Source organism: Taudactylus pleione, unplaced genomic scaffold (genome assembly GCF_031769625.1).
Source record: "Taudactylus pleione unplaced genomic scaffold, aTauple2 ptg000135l, whole genome shotgun sequence".
In the NCBI taxonomy this organism is placed as follows: Eukaryota; Metazoa; Chordata; class Amphibia; order Anura; family Myobatrachidae; genus Taudactylus; species Taudactylus pleione.
In genome coordinates, this window is record NW_028284537.1 from 1,006,495 (window position 1) to 1,027,927 (window position 21,433).

General features: G+C 45.6%; 1 protein-coding gene across 1 annotated transcript in view; it reads left to right on the forward strand.

Moving 5' to 3' along the window:
• The window catches only part of LOC148522967 (FERM domain-containing protein 4B-like), a 67,496-nt gene extending 53,255 nt beyond the window's left edge, over positions 1–14,241 (forward strand). The window contains exons 5-6 of the mRNA XM_088473434.1: positions 11,030–11,114; positions 14,146–14,241. Of these exons, the coding sequence (XP_088329560.1) occupies positions 11,030–11,114; positions 14,146–14,241 (181 nt within the window). The remainder of the gene's footprint in view (positions 1–11,029; positions 11,115–14,145) is intronic.
• The last annotated feature ends 7,192 nt before the right edge of the window (positions 14,242–21,433 follow it).

Below are 21,433 nucleotides of genomic sequence, written 5' to 3' on the forward strand. Positions count from 1 at the left end.
GTACCAAAGTTTTAATACACTTCCTGGAGATGACGTGTTGCTGGTGGGCGGCTCTGCCTGTGCGATTGGGCGTACGCATAAACAAAGTGGCCGCTCGCTAAGACATGGTGGGCGTGCTTATGCCTTGGCGAGCGATCGCTTCCCGTGGCGTCACTTTGACAAATTTGCATATGCATCTAGCGAGCGTACGCAGATAGCGAACGGGTCTGAATCAGGCCCATAGGCTGACACACTTCTGCCGCCTCTTTCTTCCTATAGCCGTGGCGGCATTGTACGCACTTTCATAAGCTAATGCGACAAGCTGAACCAAGTCACAAATATGTGCGTCTGAAAGTGCAGGCCTATGTCGCCCACTGTTCTAGTGTCCGCAGGCGCAGCCGTCATCATAAGTATCGGCACTTGCACCCGCCCCATGCTAGGTGCTAGAGACCCCGCAGAAACAGGCTCCCTCTTCCCCCTATACTAAGAATCGCACAGAGCTGTATAAAAACGCCCACGATACTCCCATCAGAAATAGCCGATCCAGGTGTCTTGACGCACGCTGCCTCGTTACTGCCCAGAAACGCCTCCTTCACACTGGTCTCCATTCGCACAAGTAACACTTACTTGCGAGTTTGGACACATTGGGGGTTGATTCAAATGTTTTTTTGGATGCTCAAACGTAATGGACGTCCGACGGAGCAATTCATTAGTTGCTCCGTTCGGGTACCAGTGCCAAGTGTGCACGCCCATAAGCACGGGGTTTAGCCATGTATAGCAGCTAACCCTGTCTAAGTACCTGCTTTGATTGCCCAAACAGTTGAGCTGCAAGCAAAAATGTGTGCAGCCGCGGATAAAACAATTGAATCGCCCTCACTATACAATGCGCGTGCACACGGTGTTTGTGATTTTGACACGTGCAGTCGGCTCAAAAAACGGGATATCTATCCGTGAGTCAGGCCCAGAGCTGTCTGGTATAGGGAGAGATGTATCAAGCAAAAATAAATGCAGTCAAACCTCTGAAAATGGGCGTCTTACATAGGGCTTAATACAGATGTGTCCACATACATCTAGCCTCCTTGCACGTTAAACAGCCCTTCTAGTCGCACTATGACGTGATGGCGCGATTCGGTAGCGCCAAGCTTCTTTTCATATGACTTTTTCCATTAAATGCGCCTTATTTGTAAAGCGATGTGTATAGAACACACAAGCAGCTGATTAAAATGATATGCGGCATGCCTATATTCTGTGTGCGGCTGTAATCCTAAATCTAACTTTCACTTTCTAATACTTTGTTGCAAATCCTTTGCAGGCAATTACAGCCTGAAGTCTGGAACGCATAGACATCACCAGACGCTGGGTTTCATCCCTGGTGATGCTCTGCCAGGCCTCTACTGCAAATGTCTTCAGTTCCTGCTTGTTCTTGGGGCATTTTCCCTTCAGTTTTGTCTTCATCAAGTGAAATGCATGCTCAATCGGAGTCAGGTCAGGGGATTGACTTGGCCATTGCATAAAATTCCACTTTTTAGCCTTAAAAAACTCTTTGGTTGCTTTTGCAGTATGCTTCGGGTCATTGTCCATCTGCACTGTGAAGCGCTGTCCAATGAGTTCTGAAGCATTTGACTGAATATGAGCATATAATATTGCCCGAAACACTTCAGAATTCATTCTGCTGCTTTTGTCAGCAGTCACATCATCAATAAATACAAGGGAACCAGTTCCATTGGCAGCCATACATGCCCATGCCATGACACTACCACCACGATGCTTCACTGATGAGGTGGTATGTTTTGGATCATGAGCAGTTCCTTTCCTTCTCCATACTCTTCTCTTCCCATCACTCTGGTACAAGTTGATATTTGTCTCATCTGTCAATAGGATGTTGTTCCAGAACTGTAATGGCTTTTTTAGATGTTGTTTGGCAAACTCTAATCTGGTCTTCCTGTTTCTGTGGCTCACCAATGGTTTGCATCTTGTGGTGAACCCTCTATATTCACTCTTGTGAAGTCTTCTCTTGATTGTTGACGCATATACATCTACCTCCTGGAGAGTGTTCTTGATTTGGCCAACTGTTGTGAAGGGGTTTTTCTTCACCAGGGAAATAATTCTTTTGTCATCCACCACAGTTGTTTTCCGCGTTCTTCCGGGTCTTTTGGTGTTGCTGAGCTCTCCGGTGCGTTCTTTCTTTTTAAGAATGTTCCAAACAGTTGATTTGGCCACACCTAATGTTTTTGCTATCTCTCTGATGGGTTTGTTTTGATTTTTCAGCCTAATGATGGCTTGCTTCACTGATAGTGACACCTCTTTGGATCTCATATTGAGAGTTGACAGCAACTGATTCCAAATGCAAATGTCACACCTAGAATCAACTCCAGACCTTTTACCTGCTTAATAGATAATGAAATAACGAGGGAATAGCCCACACCTGTCCATGAAATAGCTTTTGAGTTGATAGTCCCATTACTTTTGGCCCCTTAAAAAGTGGGAGGCACATATAGAAACCGTTGTAATTCCTACACCGTTCACCTAATTTGGATGTAATTACCCTCAAATTAAATCTGAAAGTCTGCAGTTAAAGCACATCTTGTTTGTTTCATTTCAAAGCCATTGTGGTGGTGAATAGAGGCCAAAATATGAAAATTTTGTCAATGTCCCAATATTTATGCACCTGACTGTACGTTATGTGTAACGTGACTTATAGCGCACAGAGGATAGATGTATGTGGACACATCTGTATATAGAGTTCCCCATATGTATTAAAATGGCCACTTCAAGCCCCATAGAATTCTATGGCACTGTGATGTGCCGGTATGCAGTAAGCTCTGGAAAGCAAAACTTTGGTATGATAGACAACTCAATCTATAGATGGTGTTGCCATCAGAGCCGTAACTAGACTTTTTGATGCCCTGTGCCAGAAAGAGCATTGGTGCCCCCCCCCCCTTCATTTTTCAAATAGGGACATAACATAGTGCACCCGGCAAAAGGGCCATGGCCTCATGGGGAAAGGCCAGAGAAGAGATAGGGGAGGCCAGGAAATGTTGGAGATAAAAGAAGCTACAAGTGAGAATGATAATAAACTGGAAAATTGACAGGCCAAAACAGTGCCCTCTGCTCTACGGTGCCCTGTGCCATGGCTCAGGTTGCACCACCCTAGTTACAGCCCTGGTTGCCATCACCGGAGATGGATCTGACGGCTGCGTGGAAGCAATAGGACTCCCGGAACGTAAACCTGGAAGTCAGAACTTTGCCGGGATAGCTCTATATGGGAAAATTATTAAACGCCGGAATGCACGCGATAGGGGATGGGATGTATCAGGCTATGCTACGTTACAGGCTGCATAGGTTTTATTTCAAAGTGTTTTTTTTCTAAGTGGTATTATTTACACAGCAGAATTTAAATAGTTAGACAGGAGTTAAACAGGAGGACAACATTTAAAAAGAACTCTTTACAACAGAAACAATTGAAAAGGATCTTCTGAGCTTCTGGATACCCTGCAACTCAGCCACCAGCTTTCATTATAACCTGGACACACCTTTTGCCAACACCCTTCTTCAGCATTGCAAGAGACTACCAGTTCGTTTGCTGCATTTTAATTTTTGTATGTATGTTTTTCGACTCTACACTGTTTATATTATTCCTGTACCACTGTCATTTTATGTCAATACCACTGTAGTATCTACCTTGTTCAACACCTGTACATCTTTAAGAATACTTTATCCTTAATTTAAAGTCCTGCAACTTTAACAGCTCCAAACTAATTTTGTTTATTATATACTATTGTAGTTGTGCCTTTACATCTACCAGCACTGTTCTTCCTTTTATCTGATTTTTTTAACATCTTAACTGTACTGTTCCTGTATCTCACTCTCATCACTATTCCTGCGTTTTCTCTCCCAATTCCCTCATCTACACTATGTCTCTCTTTTCTTCTGCTCCGCACATCACTTAGAAGGTACATAATACTTTCCTCTACCACCAGTTCCCATCTCTTTCCTCCCTCCATAGTCTCCACCACCTTCTCCTCTCCCTCCTTCCTCTGCTCTGTCTCCTTTCATTCCATCTAATACTCTCCACCGCATCTCCCATAACTACTAAGCACTGCACCCTCCCTTTTCTCCAAGTTACATCTCTGCTCAACCCACACCACACTAAACCTCCACCTTGTCCACCACCAGCAGTCACCCTTACTCATTCAGAAGCCCACCACATACCCACACTATCCTTATCCCCCTGCACTAAATCAATCTCAACCAACTACAGCAACCCTAACAATCTCCTTCTCTCTCCTCCCAACTCTGTCCCTCTCTCCTGTCTCCTCTGGAAAGCCATTTCTGTCTATAATCAACTGGTCCTAGTCCATGACAGCTTTATCTAGAACTCCTCGAATCTCCTATCCATCACCAAATCCTGGATTTACCCATCTGACACCACTTCTCCTGCAGCTATCTGCTTTAGGGGCCTCACATTCTTTCACACTACCTGGTCTGGGGGTTGCCTCAGTGTTGGTGTTGGGGTACTTCTATCGTCTGGTCACTCTCACCAACTCTTACCTTCTAAACTCTCCATTTCATTATTTCCATTCAATTGCTCATATCATTCACCTCTTCCAACTTCCTCGAGTAGCTGCCTTTCTTCGTCCCCATGGACTTAGCTCAAACTTCCCTGATAACTTTGCTTCTTGGCTCCTAATCTTCAAATGGGCTCTCAAGACCCCTTTCTTCCTCAAAGCTTTCCAGCGCTCATCCTAACCCATTACCCCATGTCCCTTCCTCACAATCCAGTCCATCTGTGTCACCCCTGTTTGTCTGACCCCTCCCCTTTACAATGTAAGCTCTCAGGAATATTGCCCTCTTCACTCACATGCTTCTCATTCCCTTATTTATACTTTAATTTACAACAGCACCTAACACTTGGTTGCTGACACCATGCTGCTTATTTAAGTGTTATGCAACAATCACTGGCGTCACAAGGAGGGTGCGGGCCGCACTGCGTGGCACCATCCGAAGGGGGTGAAACCAATATAGCAGAGCTGCTCTGCTATTTTGGTGTCACCCCATCGGATGGTGTCACCATGATGCCAGGACACGGAGAGAGTCAGGGAGAGACTGTGGGCTGCCCCAGCAGCTGCAGGAGCGCTGGGGAATCCCACTGTGTGCCTAGAACGGGAGGCGGTATCGCCCCCAAGATCGGCACACATAAGGGTCGTGACTTTATGGGTGAGACCATGCCCCATTATCGCAAAGCCACGCCCCCTTTCGGGATCGCACGCCTGCGGCGCGCAGAAGGACCAAGAGCGCCCGCACCAGGTGTCACCAAGGTAGATGACTCCACTGGCAGCAATGTTTATAAGGCGCTGCGGAACCCTTGTGGCGCCATATAAATAAAGGAGAATAATAATAATGTATTGCATAGTATATACGATACTTGATACATCCCATCTATAATCTTCTATTGGCTATGTTTTATACATAAATAAATACACATTATAAATTTTTCAGGCAATGCCTCTTTAAGGCATGCTGTCTGGTTAAATCATTTTTTTTTACTGAAAAGAGATTACAGACTGAAAGCGAGAAAAGGTGCAGACTGGCACCAATTGTTCTCATCCAGTGCAGAGTGATCCCTTGTGGGTTAGAGGAGTGGTTTAAGAGAAGTGCAACACTGATTTGAAGCAGGTGAAATGATTCAACCAACTTTTTTTTTTCACGTAAACTGATTCACAGTGACACAATTGTTTCTTTTCTTTTTATTTAAATACGTTGAATAATCTGATGAGTGACCAGCCACGGATTACATAGAAGTCTAAAGTGAAATACTCATTGGTGGTTCAAGTTATTCACATTTTAACACTGACTGCACTAACATATGCTATAGCTCTTCCTATTGATTAAAACTATAAGGGGTATATTTACTAAAGTGACAGTTTTTAGAAATGCATAGCAACCAATCAGATTCTACTTAACGTTTAATTAGCACCTTCTAGAAGATAATAGTTAGAATCTGATAGGTTGCTGTGAGCAACATCTCCACTTCTAAAAACTCTCACTTTAGTAATCCCACATGTGTGAGAGAGGCTCTACGAGTATTTAGGTTGTAAATATTGTACATTTTGAGGTCAATGGCATGTCGTTTACAGTTTTATAATCTCACCACCAGATGCTGTATTCCTGTATGGATGGCACTTATTCACATTTCAGCCAATCAAGATGCGTAGTGCTCCCATACATATTACAGCATACTTGTCAACTCTCCCTTAGGGGTAAATTTACTAAGATTCGTGTTGGTCCCGATTTGTCCCATTTTTGAATTCGGATAAGATCGATCAAAAACGGCAGTTTTATTCACTTTAAAAATCGGGAATTTACAAAGCTCCCGGTTTTGACAGGATCGTTTTGTTTGATGGTGTATTTGATCAGCTGTGGCATTACTCCCCAGTTGGTTTGGGTCCGGTGCTGGTTTTATATATAGGGGGACCCCTATGCATTTTTCCCCCCCTATATTTAAAACCAGCACTGGCCCTGCAGCCAGGTGCTGGTTCCTAAATTACGTGGAACCCTACACGATTTGTTCCCCGTTATTTTCAGAACCAGCACTGGCTGACCAGTCCAGAGCTGGTTATGCTTTTGGGGTGGACCCCATGTCATTTTTTTTCCAACCACCCCCCTTTAAAAACACACTATTCATTATTAAACATACAGAAATCACACCGATTTGTGTATGTTTGATGGCAACTCGCAGCTCAGGAGGTGGTGCATTTGAAACTTCTATTGAGTCCCCGATGTGGCTGTAAAAATGGCCAACTATAGCAAAACGAATAATGGTAAATTCCCAAAAGGCTGAAATTAATGAAAAGTACTTCCAATTTGAGCTGATGGTGTATTCATTTCTAGTGAAAAAAACGGACGAATTTGCGGCATTAACCCCCAAAACAAAAGATGATAAAATCACCCGAGTTTAATTATAGTAAATTCCTGATAAGCAAAAAAGTGTTCTTTTCAACCGAGATCGCAATCTCGGACCAACACGAATTTTGGTAAATGTATCCTTTATTGTCAGGGAGACTCCCTGAAATAGTAGCAATCTCCCTGACTCCCCGAAGAGTCTAGTAATCTCCCTGATTGCACCTTACTCCCACTATATAGCTGTTATAAATTATTATTATTATTATTATTATTACCAGTTATTTATATAGCGCACACATATTCCGCAGCGCTTTACAGAGAATATCTTACCATTCACATCTATCCCTGCCCCAGTGAAGCTTACAATCTATATTCCCTATCACATGCTCGCAAACATACACACTATGGTAAATTTTTGTGGGGAGCCAATTAACCTAACAGTATATTTTTGGAGTGTGGGAGGAAACCGGAGTACCCAGAGGAAACCCACACAAGCACAGGGAGAATATACAAACTCCACACAGTTAGGGCCGTAGTGGGAATATATATAAAAGAAAAAAACAGAGATATATACATTCAAATGGGATCATTAGTTTCATTACCCTGCATTGGTTATAAGGCCTTTTCTGAAAAGTATCAGTGTGTTTTCTTCAACACGTAGATCATACTAACTGCTTTGGGGCTCATTTACATTTGGATATAAATCAGTTTTATGACATGACTCTCAGATGTAGCAGTCAGGGCCGGATTAAGGTCTGTGGGGGCCCCTATTAAATATGGACGAAATGGGGGTATGCGCAATGGGGACCGTATCGCTCATAAGCGGTACATTGACAAACAGCGATAAGCTAAGCTCAGCGCTGTTTGTTAAATACTGAAAGGAGGAAGGACATAACCCCTTTAGCGAGTGCTATAGGGGTTATGTCTCACCAACCGATGGTCATCCCTGCTCTATTACTGACTGGCCCGTGGGCCAATCAGAACCAGGGGGCGTGGCTTCGCAGGTGTCGGCAGAGCTATGCTCCGTGTCCGGGCACCTTTTAAAAAGGAAAAAAAAAAACATCAGCCATAAACCATCGATGATTACGAATCATCGATTGCCATCCGTAGTACACCCCTGGGACCCGGAGCCAGGAAGCAGTGTGTTGCGGTTACGCTATCACGCTGCTTCTAGCTGTTTGCCAGGAGAGGCTCTTATCGGAGACACGGGACTTTAGTAAATTTGCGTGAAGATATTTATCTTCACTGTGAGTAAACGCAAAAAAATATCACATTCGCATTAAAATTGCGGATTGTGATAAATATGCCCAAAAATCTCAAGCTCACAAGTAGATATGTTATAAGCAACTTTGATACATGTCAGTCTTTTCCATCAAGAGGCAGCAGAAATGTAAATAACAGCTGCAGATCATCTGTATTTTCAGTTAGGGGATATCAGAATTTTTAATGAGTGGAATAAAATACATTTTCTACATAACCTACTATTTTTTTAATAACCGTATAACGTAGCCAAACCAGTCCTGATTTATGGGGTCTGTCCCACCATCTCATGAGGACAGCTTGGTCTCCATCATTCAGGCAGTTGTGGAGGTTTATGCACTGTTGCCCAGGACTTAGCCAGCTGTACCCCCCTCCTCCTGTTGTACAAGCTTTGATGGAGAACCCCTATTAGGGTACAATAATACCACTTTTACACCTAAATTCCCGGTGTGACCCGGAGTTGGAACAGGGTTCCAATCCGGATCAGACCTGGAATTTAGCCGGCGCCGACCCAGGATATTCCCGAGTCGGCACCGTTCACACCGGAGCCGGGTCTGCATAGACCTGGCTTTTCCGGCGTTGAAGTGGACGCTTGGAGATGATGTCATCTCCAAGCGCCACTGAAGCTGGACCAATCGGCCGGCATGCGGCGCACTCCAGGTCATCGTGACCCGGAGCGCCGTTCACACTGCAGGGTTTCACGGGTTACTCCCGTGTTAAACCCTGCAAGTTACCTTGGTTGGATTGTCGGGTCAGTTGACCCGGCGATCCAACCCTCTCCCCTTTTCCACCAAGGAGCTACCCGGGTTAAAACTGCAATTAACCGGGTTTTAGCCCCGGTGTAAAAGGGGTATTTGTTGTGTCTCAGTAGTGCCTTTCAGGGATAATAGTCTGGTACCCGATACCCAACCAAAATATTGCTGATAGTCAGATTGTCAGCTAAATCTATGTGACCACGCCTTGCACCTTTCATAACGGAAATTAGAAATCAATGAGATAATTTATTTTGTTGTTTGGAAGAGCAAATGGATTAACCATACATGTTCTGTAATACTCCATGATGTTGGGGCTTCATTTAGCAATCCTAAAAATGATTGCTGGAATTTGCATGTGTAGAATAGATTGAAAAGATATCATCTGCAAGGCTGGATGATTTGTGTTGCTACCAGGGACCACAGTGAAATTCATTTCACAATACACAAACGCACAGTAAGATGCATCACTGCTACATTTCCACATTTCCTGCTCTACCTAGATCACATCTAACTGGAGATATCTTATAGCAGAGACTTAGGCAAACAGTACAATATTATTAAGCAAGTGTTTTTTATGGTGCCCACACACTAAACGACTCACAAACGATGCAATGCCGTTAACGAATTCCTTTGAACTCCCCGGCAGCTCTCTGGCAGTCCTGGACACACGATATAGTGCATAAAGTGTTCATTTTGACAAACGATCTACTAATGACCTATCGTGCGTCCTATTTCCAGTGCCTCGTTAAAGAGATTGCCAGATCTTAACTGCAGTAAGTAAAGGTGCCCATACATCTGTCGCGATGCAGGGATGTGATCGGAAATTTCTGATCGCCCATCGGAAATTTCCGATCGCCCACCATCGATGTTCTGATATCCGTTGCTGGATCACTGACATTTGACATGTTAAATGTCCCAGATTTGACGATTGCGATAATTGTTTGTTCGCGAACGTCAAATTGCCAAAATCCAACACGTTGGATTTCTGCGATCCTGCAATGCCGGGTTGCAGCATCGCAGGATTGCGGCAATCCGTTGCAGATGTATGGGACCCATAAGATCTGAAGATACCATTAACTTTACGGCCACCTGATGTATATAACCCTTTACACTGTGTTGGCCGGCCCAACTTTTACCATCATTTCTATTAGGGGGTCCCTTGAGAATACCAGAGTTCCTATTAGACCCTGTGCAACAGGATGGACAGCCCAAATCCCTAGCAGCTCTGCAAATCCACAGGATATTGCAAATAATATCCAGAGACCAGATTTGCATTGTGACCAAAAGACAAATGAAAATAAATAGTTATACCTGATGATATAAGTATGCCTGAAAGGACATGCGGCTGGCGGTTCGATTCCCGGCAGTGCCTGGCCGACCAAAGCAGAGTTCCCGGCAGCGGAAGCCCGACAGCGCTGGAAATCCTGATCGTCGATAGGTAAGTACTGACTAACCTAACCCCCTAACCCTCCTTAGGGGTGCCTAACCTCCCCCCCCAACGGCCTAACCCTAATCCCCCCTCCATGTGCCTAACCCCCCCTTCCCTGTTGCCTAGACCTAAGTCCCCCGGGGGGTGCCTAATCCTAAATCCCCCCCAGGGGTGCCTAACCCTCCCTCCCCCTAGCCTAACCCTCCCGGGGGGGGTGCCTAACCCTAAGTCCCCTCCGGGTGCCCTAAACCTAACCCTCCCCCCCCCCCCCCGCGGCTGTCCGCTCGCGGCGCCCGGCATCGGGGAAATGTCAGGGATCTACATCTAGACGCCCGGCATTTCACCCTCGCCGGGATATGACAGTCGGGAAGCCAGCTGCCGGTATTAAGGCAGCTGGCTTCCCGATTGTATACCGTCTGAAAAGCACAGAAAGTAGAAAAGTAGAAAGTATTGTATTCAATTCAAGTTACAAGTTAAGTCATCCAAGGGTAGAACCCCGTACTTTTACTCATTAAGGATGAAGCCCATTGAATGACCCAGCATGGAGCCATTTAATGGTCATACAAATGTTCACTGTAATCAGCCATTTATATATATATATATATATATATATATATATATATGTAACAGGAGTGAGTCTTGGATTGTTCTTGTGGATAGTTGAGATGGTGGAATCAGCTAACTCGTTATTTTTGTCTTGCAGGTTTTACATTGAAAGTATAACGTTTCTGAAGGAAGTCACAACGGTGGAGTTGTTTTTTCTCAATGCAAAGGCCTGTGTCATCAAGGTAATGTATTAGTGTCTTGAAATATTATTCACAGAAGGCATTTACACATTTATATAGGTGACACCTGTGCCCGATTTCAGCGTAACAGTTCCAGGTTTTACAGATTTGTCCCCGAAAAGGTCTTGTACATGTCCCTCTTTAATATTGTCCCTGTTTAATATTCGCTAATTGCACAGTGCTACATCTATTGTCTCTATTGTTTAAAAACTGGGCACCAGCTCTCTTTTCCTGTATGGAGAATGTAAATGTAGTATTATATTCTTATTCAGTATGTGACTGTGTATTCTATGTGTAACTCTTAAGCTGCCCATACACTGTGCAACATGCACCTTACGCCGCAACCTGCGATCCAACGGCCAACATTCGGGCGGTCCCTACACACAGAGCGTTCAGGTGGCCGACCACCCGATATGCCGGCACCCCCCTCCCCTACCCGTATAGCGCTGCATGGGATCGTACATCGCATCCCCAGATCAATCAGATATCATGCCCACAAACGGTACGATATAGCAGCAATATCGCACCAATCCGTCGGATCAGCTGCTTTATCGCACCGTGTATGGGGGCCTTAGGGGGTAAATTTACTAAAGTGAGAGTTTTTCGAAGTGGAGATGTTGCCCATAGCAACCAATCAGATTCTAGCTATTATGTTCTAGAAGGTGCTAGTTAAATGTTAAGTACAATTTGATTGCAGGCTTGCCTACCCTCCCGATTTGGCTGGGAGCTTCCCAAATATCGGGTGCCACTCCCGGCCCCCCGGAAAGGCAGGCAAGCCCTCCCAACACCGCCCAGAGTAAACTAGAAACCCCCGCAGCGGGGGAGGGCCGTGACGCAATTCGCACTGAATCGAGTCATCGTGGCACCGCCCCCTGCTTCACAATGCCGTTATCTTCGTCATTGTGAAGAGGAGGTGGGGCCACGATGTCGCAGTCGTGCGGCCACGCCCCCAGTCCTACCCTTAATTATTCATCATAGCCCGGCCACGATAGTTCCCGATGTACCAATGGTTGTTTAAACTTCCTGGAGATGACGTACGCTAGTGGGCGGCTAAAGAGAGGCTGGTGGGCGTCTATAAACACAAAGTGATCGCTCGCCAAGACATAGTGGGCGTGCTTATGCCTTGCCGTGCGAGCAGCTGCCTTGACGTCACTTAGCTGAATTTCCATACACTGGGAGCGAGCGGCCACATCTAGCGAGTGGGTCTGAATCAGGCCATATATCATATGATATATCGTTCTGACGCGGATCATCGAATAGTGTGTACGCACGATCCATCGGTCCCAGCCATCTAGGGTTGCTATATTAAGAAAAAGGGACACATTTGTGGGGATTCCACCAGCGCAGTAAAGCCGCACCGCACACTATTACGTAAACCCCATAATATGGCAATTACAATGCCGTGAAGGTACATTACAGGCTGTACATAGATTTTGGTCATGTATGGAGATTTAAAGCACATTTCACAATGACACAGATTATCGGCTACAACTGAGTGAGTGACTTCTGTCACCGTGGGACAGGGCCATGACGTCATAACAGGCGGCCGGGGACCATGGGTACACGTGACGCTAAAGTGTCACCTGACCTAGCCGACCCAACTATCACTTCCGGTTTTTCCAACCGCCCCTCATTGCTGATTGGCAGGCTGGCCCCTCTTCCACCCTAACCTGATTGCTGGGCTGGCCCCAGTCTTCCACCCACACACCACAGTTGCCCCCCAGCCTCCCCCCGTTGATTCCCGGACAACTGGGCTTCCCGAAAACTTGCCGCCCCCACTTCTAGAGTGGTAGATCAAATGTGTGCGAGCATAAGTTATTTACAATAAGGGGCGAGCCCACGTAAGTGTAGCACGCCACTGGAGATGCGTTGTACATAGAGTAGGTGGCTGTTCCCGATACGCCTCATTGTAAGAGTGGGAGGAGACATTCTGGAGGCCTGGGTGTGGCCAAATCGGTGAGGTGTGGACACGCCCGCTCTGAAAAAAATGAATTGGAAATACGCAGAGGGGGACATTAATTCCTCTTCCACCACAGCTCGCTGGGCCCATCAAACAACGCCGGGCCCAGTAATTAGTACCTGTAGATTTTTAAGAATTTTTAGGCGACTGTGCAAAAGGTCATTCGTTTCCAGTTTCCAATCTGTACCTTCATAAATCCAAAATCATTTTACAGCACAGGAATCGTTCCAGACATAGGTCCCGCTTCATTACAGACTCAAGGCCCCCATACATCAGCAATCGTGCAATTTGCAGTCGATTTTTATACACAATCTTTCCCTTTTTCAATCGATTGCAGATTGCAGAGATGCCACAATCGATTGAAAAAGGGAAAGATATTTATACACAATTGATTGCAAATTGCACGATTGCTGCAATCAATTGCTGATGTATGGGGGCCTTAAGATGAACGCAATCGGACGATTGTTGTGTACTGTGTATGCATCGCAGTGTGCGTGCGTGAACCAGTCACTGCATTCGAGAATGAGTTTGCAGTGTGTTCGCAGACCCATGGCAGAGTGATTGACAGGAAGTGCCGTTTGTGGGTGGTGAAGGGGTGAAGGGGGGGCGGTCGAACGCAGGCGTGCGATACCATAAGCAGCCTGAGGTCTCATAGCATGAGTGGCTGAGTAAGGTCAGGGCTTGTGCAAGTGTACGTCTGGGTCCGATGTTAATTGAGGTTACCGATTGTATCGCTATTTTGTCAAAGTATACCGATGTGAGTAAGGGGAAGTGGACGTCCTTATGTCAGGCTGCGATCGCATTGCGAATGGAAACATTTACATATCCCCGCTGATATTAGCAACTGCGTTGCGTGCGTATAAGCGGAATTGAGACCCGTAGTGAGTCAGGCCCCTAGCCAATAAATAATAATGCACCGTTGTACAATTTGTACACCACCTGCACAAGGACAAGGGTACCAGTAACAGAGACAGCATTGTAATACGTTGTGAAAGATTACTGCAGAGGAATGAGACTGTGTCTCTGCACGTTGTGGGGATGTTTATCCTCAGATTAATCCTGTACTCTTCCTAGATGTGTCTGATGATGGAAGGTAACTATGTGGCAATAAATCATAATTTCTGCCTCTCTAATGCTTATCATGAGCTGCCAGAAACAAAGATGGACTGAAAATAACCCCACAATAAGATTCAGCCTCTTTGCTTCTTAAAGTCAAATGGACTTTAGACATTTGTATATTTCCTAGCTCAGAATAACAAGGTTCTATAATGTCCGGTGCCAATATTGCCAATTACAGCTTGGAAATGGCGCCTACAGATCCCAGAAATTATGTCGCGCCAGCCTGTAATGTTTCGCTATTTCAGGCCTGGGCAACCTGTGGCTCTGCAGGGGTTGTGAAACTACAAGTCCCAACAAGCTCTGCTAGCTGATAGCCTGCAGGGGATGCTGGGACTTGTAGTTTCACAACACCTGGAGATCCGCAGGTTGTATAGGCTTGGTCTATTTAACTAAAATAAGCACTATGTTTAAAAAAACATATACACAATGGACACATGTATATCTGTGTGCATATTAGTGTGGGACTCCAGCACAATCCCACAGTTCTTGAGTCTTGTTATTGGCCTTAGGGCCGTATTCAATTTGAAGTGAAAAGCCGTGCTCGTGTGTTTTTGGCAAAAACTTTTCACCGATGACGTCATTTTCGCCTGTTTTGGTTTTACTCCGTATTCAATTTGGAAGACTTTCCACCTAGGCGGAAAGTCAATGCAATATAATAGGCGAAAAAGTTTCGCCTACGAATACCAGGCGGAAAAAAGGGCAGAATTGGGGTTTTGGGGTGCAACGTTGCGGGAACCCCCCTGCAGCCTTCAGACAGTCCCCCAAAGGTAATCTGTGTAAAAAAAAAATGTTTAAAAAACACTTAAGGACACTTCCAAAAAATGACTATGAATTTGTGGCTTAAAAAAAATGTTGGGGGACAAAGTTAAAAACTAGCGAACTTGACTCTGGGGGGGTCCCCAAGTATGCCCCAAGTGTTTTTTTGATTGCAGGTGCTTGCGGCAGGTGGATTTTTTACGATTTATTCAACTTAACGTTAGAAAATTTTAAATATGCTGACCCCCATTTTCAAGTACCCCGAATTTGCTGGGATAACTTATTTTCTGGAAAAAATACTCCTGAATACTATTCTGCGCCACGTATAGAAAAACGCTATTTAGCATCTATTGAGCCCGTTTAAAACACACCAAATACCTTCAGCAAGCCAAATCAGGGGGTACCATAGTGAACCCCCATGTCAGAGCATCTTGTGGGAGGTGTCAGGCTAATTTCCCCAAATCTGACAGGACTTTCCGCCTGTTCAAGTTTCGCCGGGTCCCGTTTTCGCGTACCTCCATATTGAATACGGAGTAAAGCAGGGACGGCCACGATACTTTTCCGCCTACAAAAGACGCGATGTAGGTGAAGAGTCTGGGAGGCGAAAAAGTATCGCGGATCCGCTCTAATTGAATACGGCTCTAAGTGGGAAGAGCTGAAAACAAATCAGTGGACGCATGAAAAAGGCATGTAATAGACTAAATAGCCCTGTCACTGCTTTTCAATGGGAAGGGGCTTTGCATGCACGCAGAAAGCCTATTTGTCTCCTTTGCAAAAGCATAAAAAGACAGGCAACTGAATAGGAGGAGAGATCTTAGCTGATCAGCTGAAAAATCCAGGAGGCGGAATTTGATGGACTTGTCCCTCTTTTCAGGTGTACAAATGTGTTACTCTGATATTGGGATCTTGCCAGGCTGAATAAATGATGTTTGCACGTCAGGGGCGCGCTGCACTCTGAACGTTGGTGTCAGTCGAGCATGGCAGGAGGATTCAAAAGATGCAGAAAGGTCGCTCCTGAGTCCTGACTGACTGTAGACTCGGCCGTCAGCCGTCAGCTTGTGCTGTTTCAGGTGTGCTTAGCCCCTCCTCTTTATAACTATTGCATTGCTGGAGCGTATTACAACACAGAAATCCAACATCTACAAACATACCGTAGGCCATACTTTACTGAAATATAATTATAGTCATCAAACCACAGCATTAAAGGCTCCTAAATTACTGAGTTTCACAGTCTACAATCTCAGCAGACCTACAGAGCGAGTAAAGCCACTATTGGAATGAATATATAATATCAGAGGCTGTGTATTACTGAGCTGAGTACTAAACTCCTCTGCACCCCCGTGTTTGTGTTTTCATTCTAAAGTGTATTTTTTATTCAACTAGGGGGTGTGTGTGTGTTTTTGTTTTGTTTACATTTTTCCCTAGCACAGGAAACGGGTGCCAGAGCATGCAGGCACTTGTGGATGCCAGCATGCCTTGGCAGCTCTTTTGGGCACCAGGCAATGCTTATACCTGTCGTGCTCCAAGAACACAGCGTAATCTTTCTAGATTTTATGGGGTCTATTTACTAAGCCTTGGATGGAGATAAAGTGAATTGAGAAATGAGATAAGGTACCAGCCAACCAGCTCCTAACTGCCATGTCACAGGCTGTGTTTGAAAAATGACAGTTAGGAGCTGATTGGCTGGTACTTTATCTCCATCCAAGGCTTAGTAATCTGACCCCTCTGTCTGTTACCCTGCTCCCACAGCATCATGGGCGCATGAAGAGCCTTAGCTCTATTGGCAATAGGGCTGGGTACCCCTAGAAGGAAGTGGGGGGACACAACTGACAGGCCTAGTTTTAATCATGGTGGGGGAACTCCTACACTGCGGGTATTTATGGTTTCACTAGCCCTGGCTTAAAGCACTAGTGCTGGTTACAACGTAGGGGTTGATCCCAACTTTTTATTGTATTATTATTACTATTTTGTTTTGTTTAGATTTAGAACAGAGGGCCTGATTCAGAGCCGGACGCTCTGAACGAGCGCTCGCTCTGAATCAGGGCGTTTTTTTGGGGGGGGTTTTGTGCGGCCTCCTGGCCGCTCGCATAGCTGTGGGTGACCACCCACAGCTATAGCGAGCGGCCAGGTTGATGGTCACGATGGTCAAGACCATCGCGACCATCGAGCTTGCAATGAGACCCTTGTGGTAGGGTCTCGTGGCCGCAAGCCCCAGAGAGATTTCGGCTCTGGATGCACGATAGATCTTAAGTCAGATTGGAAATTTTTTACTCCAAATCGTGATCACGACTGCTGGGGAGCTGCCTGGGGAGAGTTCAGGTGAAATCGTACCTCAGGTCGAATTGTGAACACATTGCTATGTGTGTAGGCATCTTAAGGGGCTGATGTATCAAACAGTGAAAAGAATGGAGAAGTGCACTAGTGGAGAAGTTGCCCATAGCAACCAAAAGTCACCTACCTACAATTTTGTAGAATGCAAAAACTGATTGGTTGCTATGGGCAACTTCTCCACTGGTCCACTTCTCCCCTCTTTTCACTGCTTGATACATCAACCCCTTAAGATGCCTACACACATAGCAATGTGTTCACAATTCGACCTGAGGTACGATTTCACCTGAACTCTCCCAACAACAATGATCACTAGAGTGAGATTATCGATCAGACCGTAGGAGAAATCGCTCAATATATCCTTAACCACTGAGGCGATCGTTCCATTTGTCGGATCGTCCCTGCCCCGGGAAAGGCTACACTTAATATCACATAACACTCATGTGCTGTATATTCTAGTGACCAATCAATAAACAGATTACAGCCAAGTGCAAGGGAGACAGATAAAAGCTGCTAGCTGATTGGCTGCAGTACTTTCTACTACATGTTTCACGTTATTAGATGGTTCTCATCCTAGGATGGAAACATGCCTGCAATTGCTGGCACACAGGGCGTCCCAGCTGCTCGGAGAGGTTAGGCGATCTCTCAGCAGAAATATGTAAACAGTTCCATCTTCTTCCTGGTACACGGACAATATATCAGCCAGACTTCATAACATTTATTAGACTTTTCTTTTTTTTTTACCTATCCAACTCTTTAATGGGATCTCTGTCATCTTCTGTGTGCACGTTGACATCGGATGTGCTTTTCATTTCCAGCTAAACAGACTGGAAAATAGTGGTAAAGCAAAACAAGCCAGCATGGATCATTTACTAACATGACAAAGATAGCATGGCGGAGCCGTCTGCGGCCCAATGCAACCAGCTAGATGGGATTAGCTGTAACTAGTCTGCTCACAGCTAATGATTGGTTATTATTATGATGTGTAACATGGTGTGTGATCTTGCAGTCTGTTATTAAAGGGTTTATCCGCGTAGGTAGGTAGGGGCACGCAATGTAGCATCTCAGGGCTCCCCCCACCTCACTCTGAGTCCTATAGTGACCCCACCCAGTGCACCATAGTAGTTGGGACACTGGACTTGATTCAGACCCATTCGCTAGATGCGCTCGCTCGCTCCCAGCATATGGAAATTCGGCTAAGTAACGTCAAGGCAGCCGCTCGCAGGGCAAGTCATAAGCACGCCCCACTATGTCTTGGCGAGCGATCACTTTGTGCTTGTAGACGCCCACCAGCCTGTCATAAGACGCCCACTTGCGTACGTCATCTCCTGGAAGTGCATGAAACCATTAGTACATCGAACACCATCGGAAGCGATCGCAGCGCTTGAGGTTGACTATACCCTGCCGCAAGCACTGTGTATATTTTAACCAAGTGACGTGTCCTATGATGCTGCCTGTTAATTATGCACGCCTCTGAAACGGCGTTCGGATTCTCAGGCACACCTGCATTCGCACCTCCACTCCCCCTGCCCGTTACCACCCACAAACGGCTTGACCTGTCACTCATTCAGCTGGGCTGTCTATGCTTGGCGAGCGAGAGTTTCCCCATCGCTCGTACTAGTTCACGCACGCGCAATACGAAGCGTACGCATGCGCACATTGAAAAACATCGCTAGCTCCGAGCGAGCGATTGCTAGCAAACGGGCCTGAATCAGGTCCACTGTTTTCTTTTACTAAAAACAAAATCAAACTATGGTAAGGAATGAATCAGCCTAAGCACCCTTACCCACAGTATTCCCCTCTATGCTCACGGTGAAACCATCTTTCAGCCAAAATGAATAATGGTGCATAAACATGGTCAGATCTGTCAGATGAGCGATTGAACAATTTGAACGATTTTACCACAGATTTGAACGATTGAACGATTTTTGATTGCATTAAAATGAATGGAATCGTCCAAGTCTGACTGCAAACATATCAGATGTCAGATATCGTTATCTGACCATCGGGAACGCGCATGGTTCATCGTCCATCATTCAGGCATGTCAGATATGTCAGTTTTTCCTACAGATATCAATGATTGAACGATTTTTTAAATCGTTGTAGTTCAGATCTGAAGAAAAATCTGACCGTGTGTAGCACCATAAGGCCTTGTCCTTGGTATTTATTAGCGAAATCATTGTATTCTCTTCAGATACCTATTAATTAGGTCAGGGCCATAGCTAGGGGTTTGCGATCACTGCGGCCGCACAAAGGGCAGGGCCCTACGGCCCTTGCTTCTGGCTAGCAGGGTGTCTGGAACGGCGCCCTACAGCCATTTGGGGGTGGATGAGTTGCAGAGTAAAAGTTTTCCTAACCTTTTATAATTTAACCCCTTCATTCCCATTATTAATTGGTTATCCACCTCTGAACCCTCTTGAGTTCTCTGTTTAGTGAATTATACAATGGTAATACTATGCGGGTACCTGATTGGAGATGCAGTCACCATGTGGACTTTCAAAATGTCGACAATCGTAACATCAACACCACAATGTTGACAGTTGGGTTGTCGACATTATTGAAGGGAGGGTTTGGGTTATGCACTAGGGGGAAGGTTAGGGGTTAGGAAGGGTAAGGGTTTAGCATTACTCACCGCCTCTAGATAAGATGGTGGAGCCGTCAGAACTGCTACCAAGTAAGTGTTCTCCACACCGCCGGGACAAACATTTTTGGTTGACATTCTAATTGTGTCGACATTTCATCAGTATCAACATGAAATGTTTCCATTACCACCATGTTGACATTATGGATGCCGACAAAACAAACCCGACCCCCTGATTGAATGTGTTGTTTCATAACAGAGTGTTACATTGTCCATCATTTCAGCAATACAGATAAAAGACCAAGGGGTGTATTTACTAAAGTGAGAGTTTTTACAAGAGGAGATGTTGCCCATAGCAACCAATCAGATTCTACGTAACAGTTATCTAGCACCTTCTAGAAGATAATAGCTAGAATCTGATTGGTTGCTATGGGCAACATCTCCACTTCTAAAAACTCTCACTTTAGCAAATATACCCCAAAATGTTCTAAGCGCAGAGGGCCTGATGTAGCAAGGATCGCTGTTGTGATCGTGGTAGCAACCGTGCACGCTGGTTCTGCTGCGAAAGTATGCTAATAATTGCAATCGCAAACCACTCTGACTGACACCATATAGACGCCCACTTCCCCTCTCGCACATCCGTAATACCTTGCAATCCAGACAAAACATCGGTAACATCGAAGTACATCGGGGCCACTCGCACATTTAAGGCAGGTTGGACCCTACAACTAAATTGCTAACATTCCTGCACGCAAGCTGCGTATGGCATAGCAGTGGCTAATTTATGCACACCCCTGCAACAGCGTTCAAACGTACTGGCATGCCTGCGTTTCTCCGACCACCCCCCTGTCACCACCCCCAAACGGTGCTTGCTGTCAATCACTCTGCGATGGGGCTGCGTAGTCACTGCGATCCCAGTGGTGCTTACACATACTGCGATGCATGCACAGTGCGCAATAATCGGCCATCTGCATATGCTTTAGCAGTTGCGATCCTTGCTGATTCAGGCCTTAGTCTGCAGAAGTAGTAAATAGTAGAACACAGAGATAATTGGGCAGAAGCAGGGTGAGCACTAGCGCACACTGGGGGGGTTTCTAAGTACCCAGAAACCCCTCCTGACCAATCAAATTATTTTTTTTAGAGATGGAGACAGGCTTGTCTCCATCTTTGCACCATCCTCGCGCCACCCACGAATGGCGCTGCCTATTCAGCTGTCAGCGCTTCCGCGTCAGGTGGCTTTCATACCACCTGACGCGGAAGCGCTGGCAGCTGAATCATGAGAGGCCGGGCAGTGTGCCGCTATCACAGCCCTCCAGAGGGAGCTAGAAAGGGGGAGGCTCACTGGCGCGACCGCCCAGCAGCCCGGCACCTAGGGAGTGTGTAAAGATGTTGCTGCAAACTATCCAGTGATTTCCTGAATTCTGAAAGTATTGGTGCCCATCCACTAGACTATTTAATTGAGCGATTGAACGATAACGATATCGTTCAATACTTCATAAATGTTTTGCAAAAAATTTCTAAAATGACCAGCGATGCACGTACCCGCTGGTAGTTTAGACATCTATCATCGGGCAAACA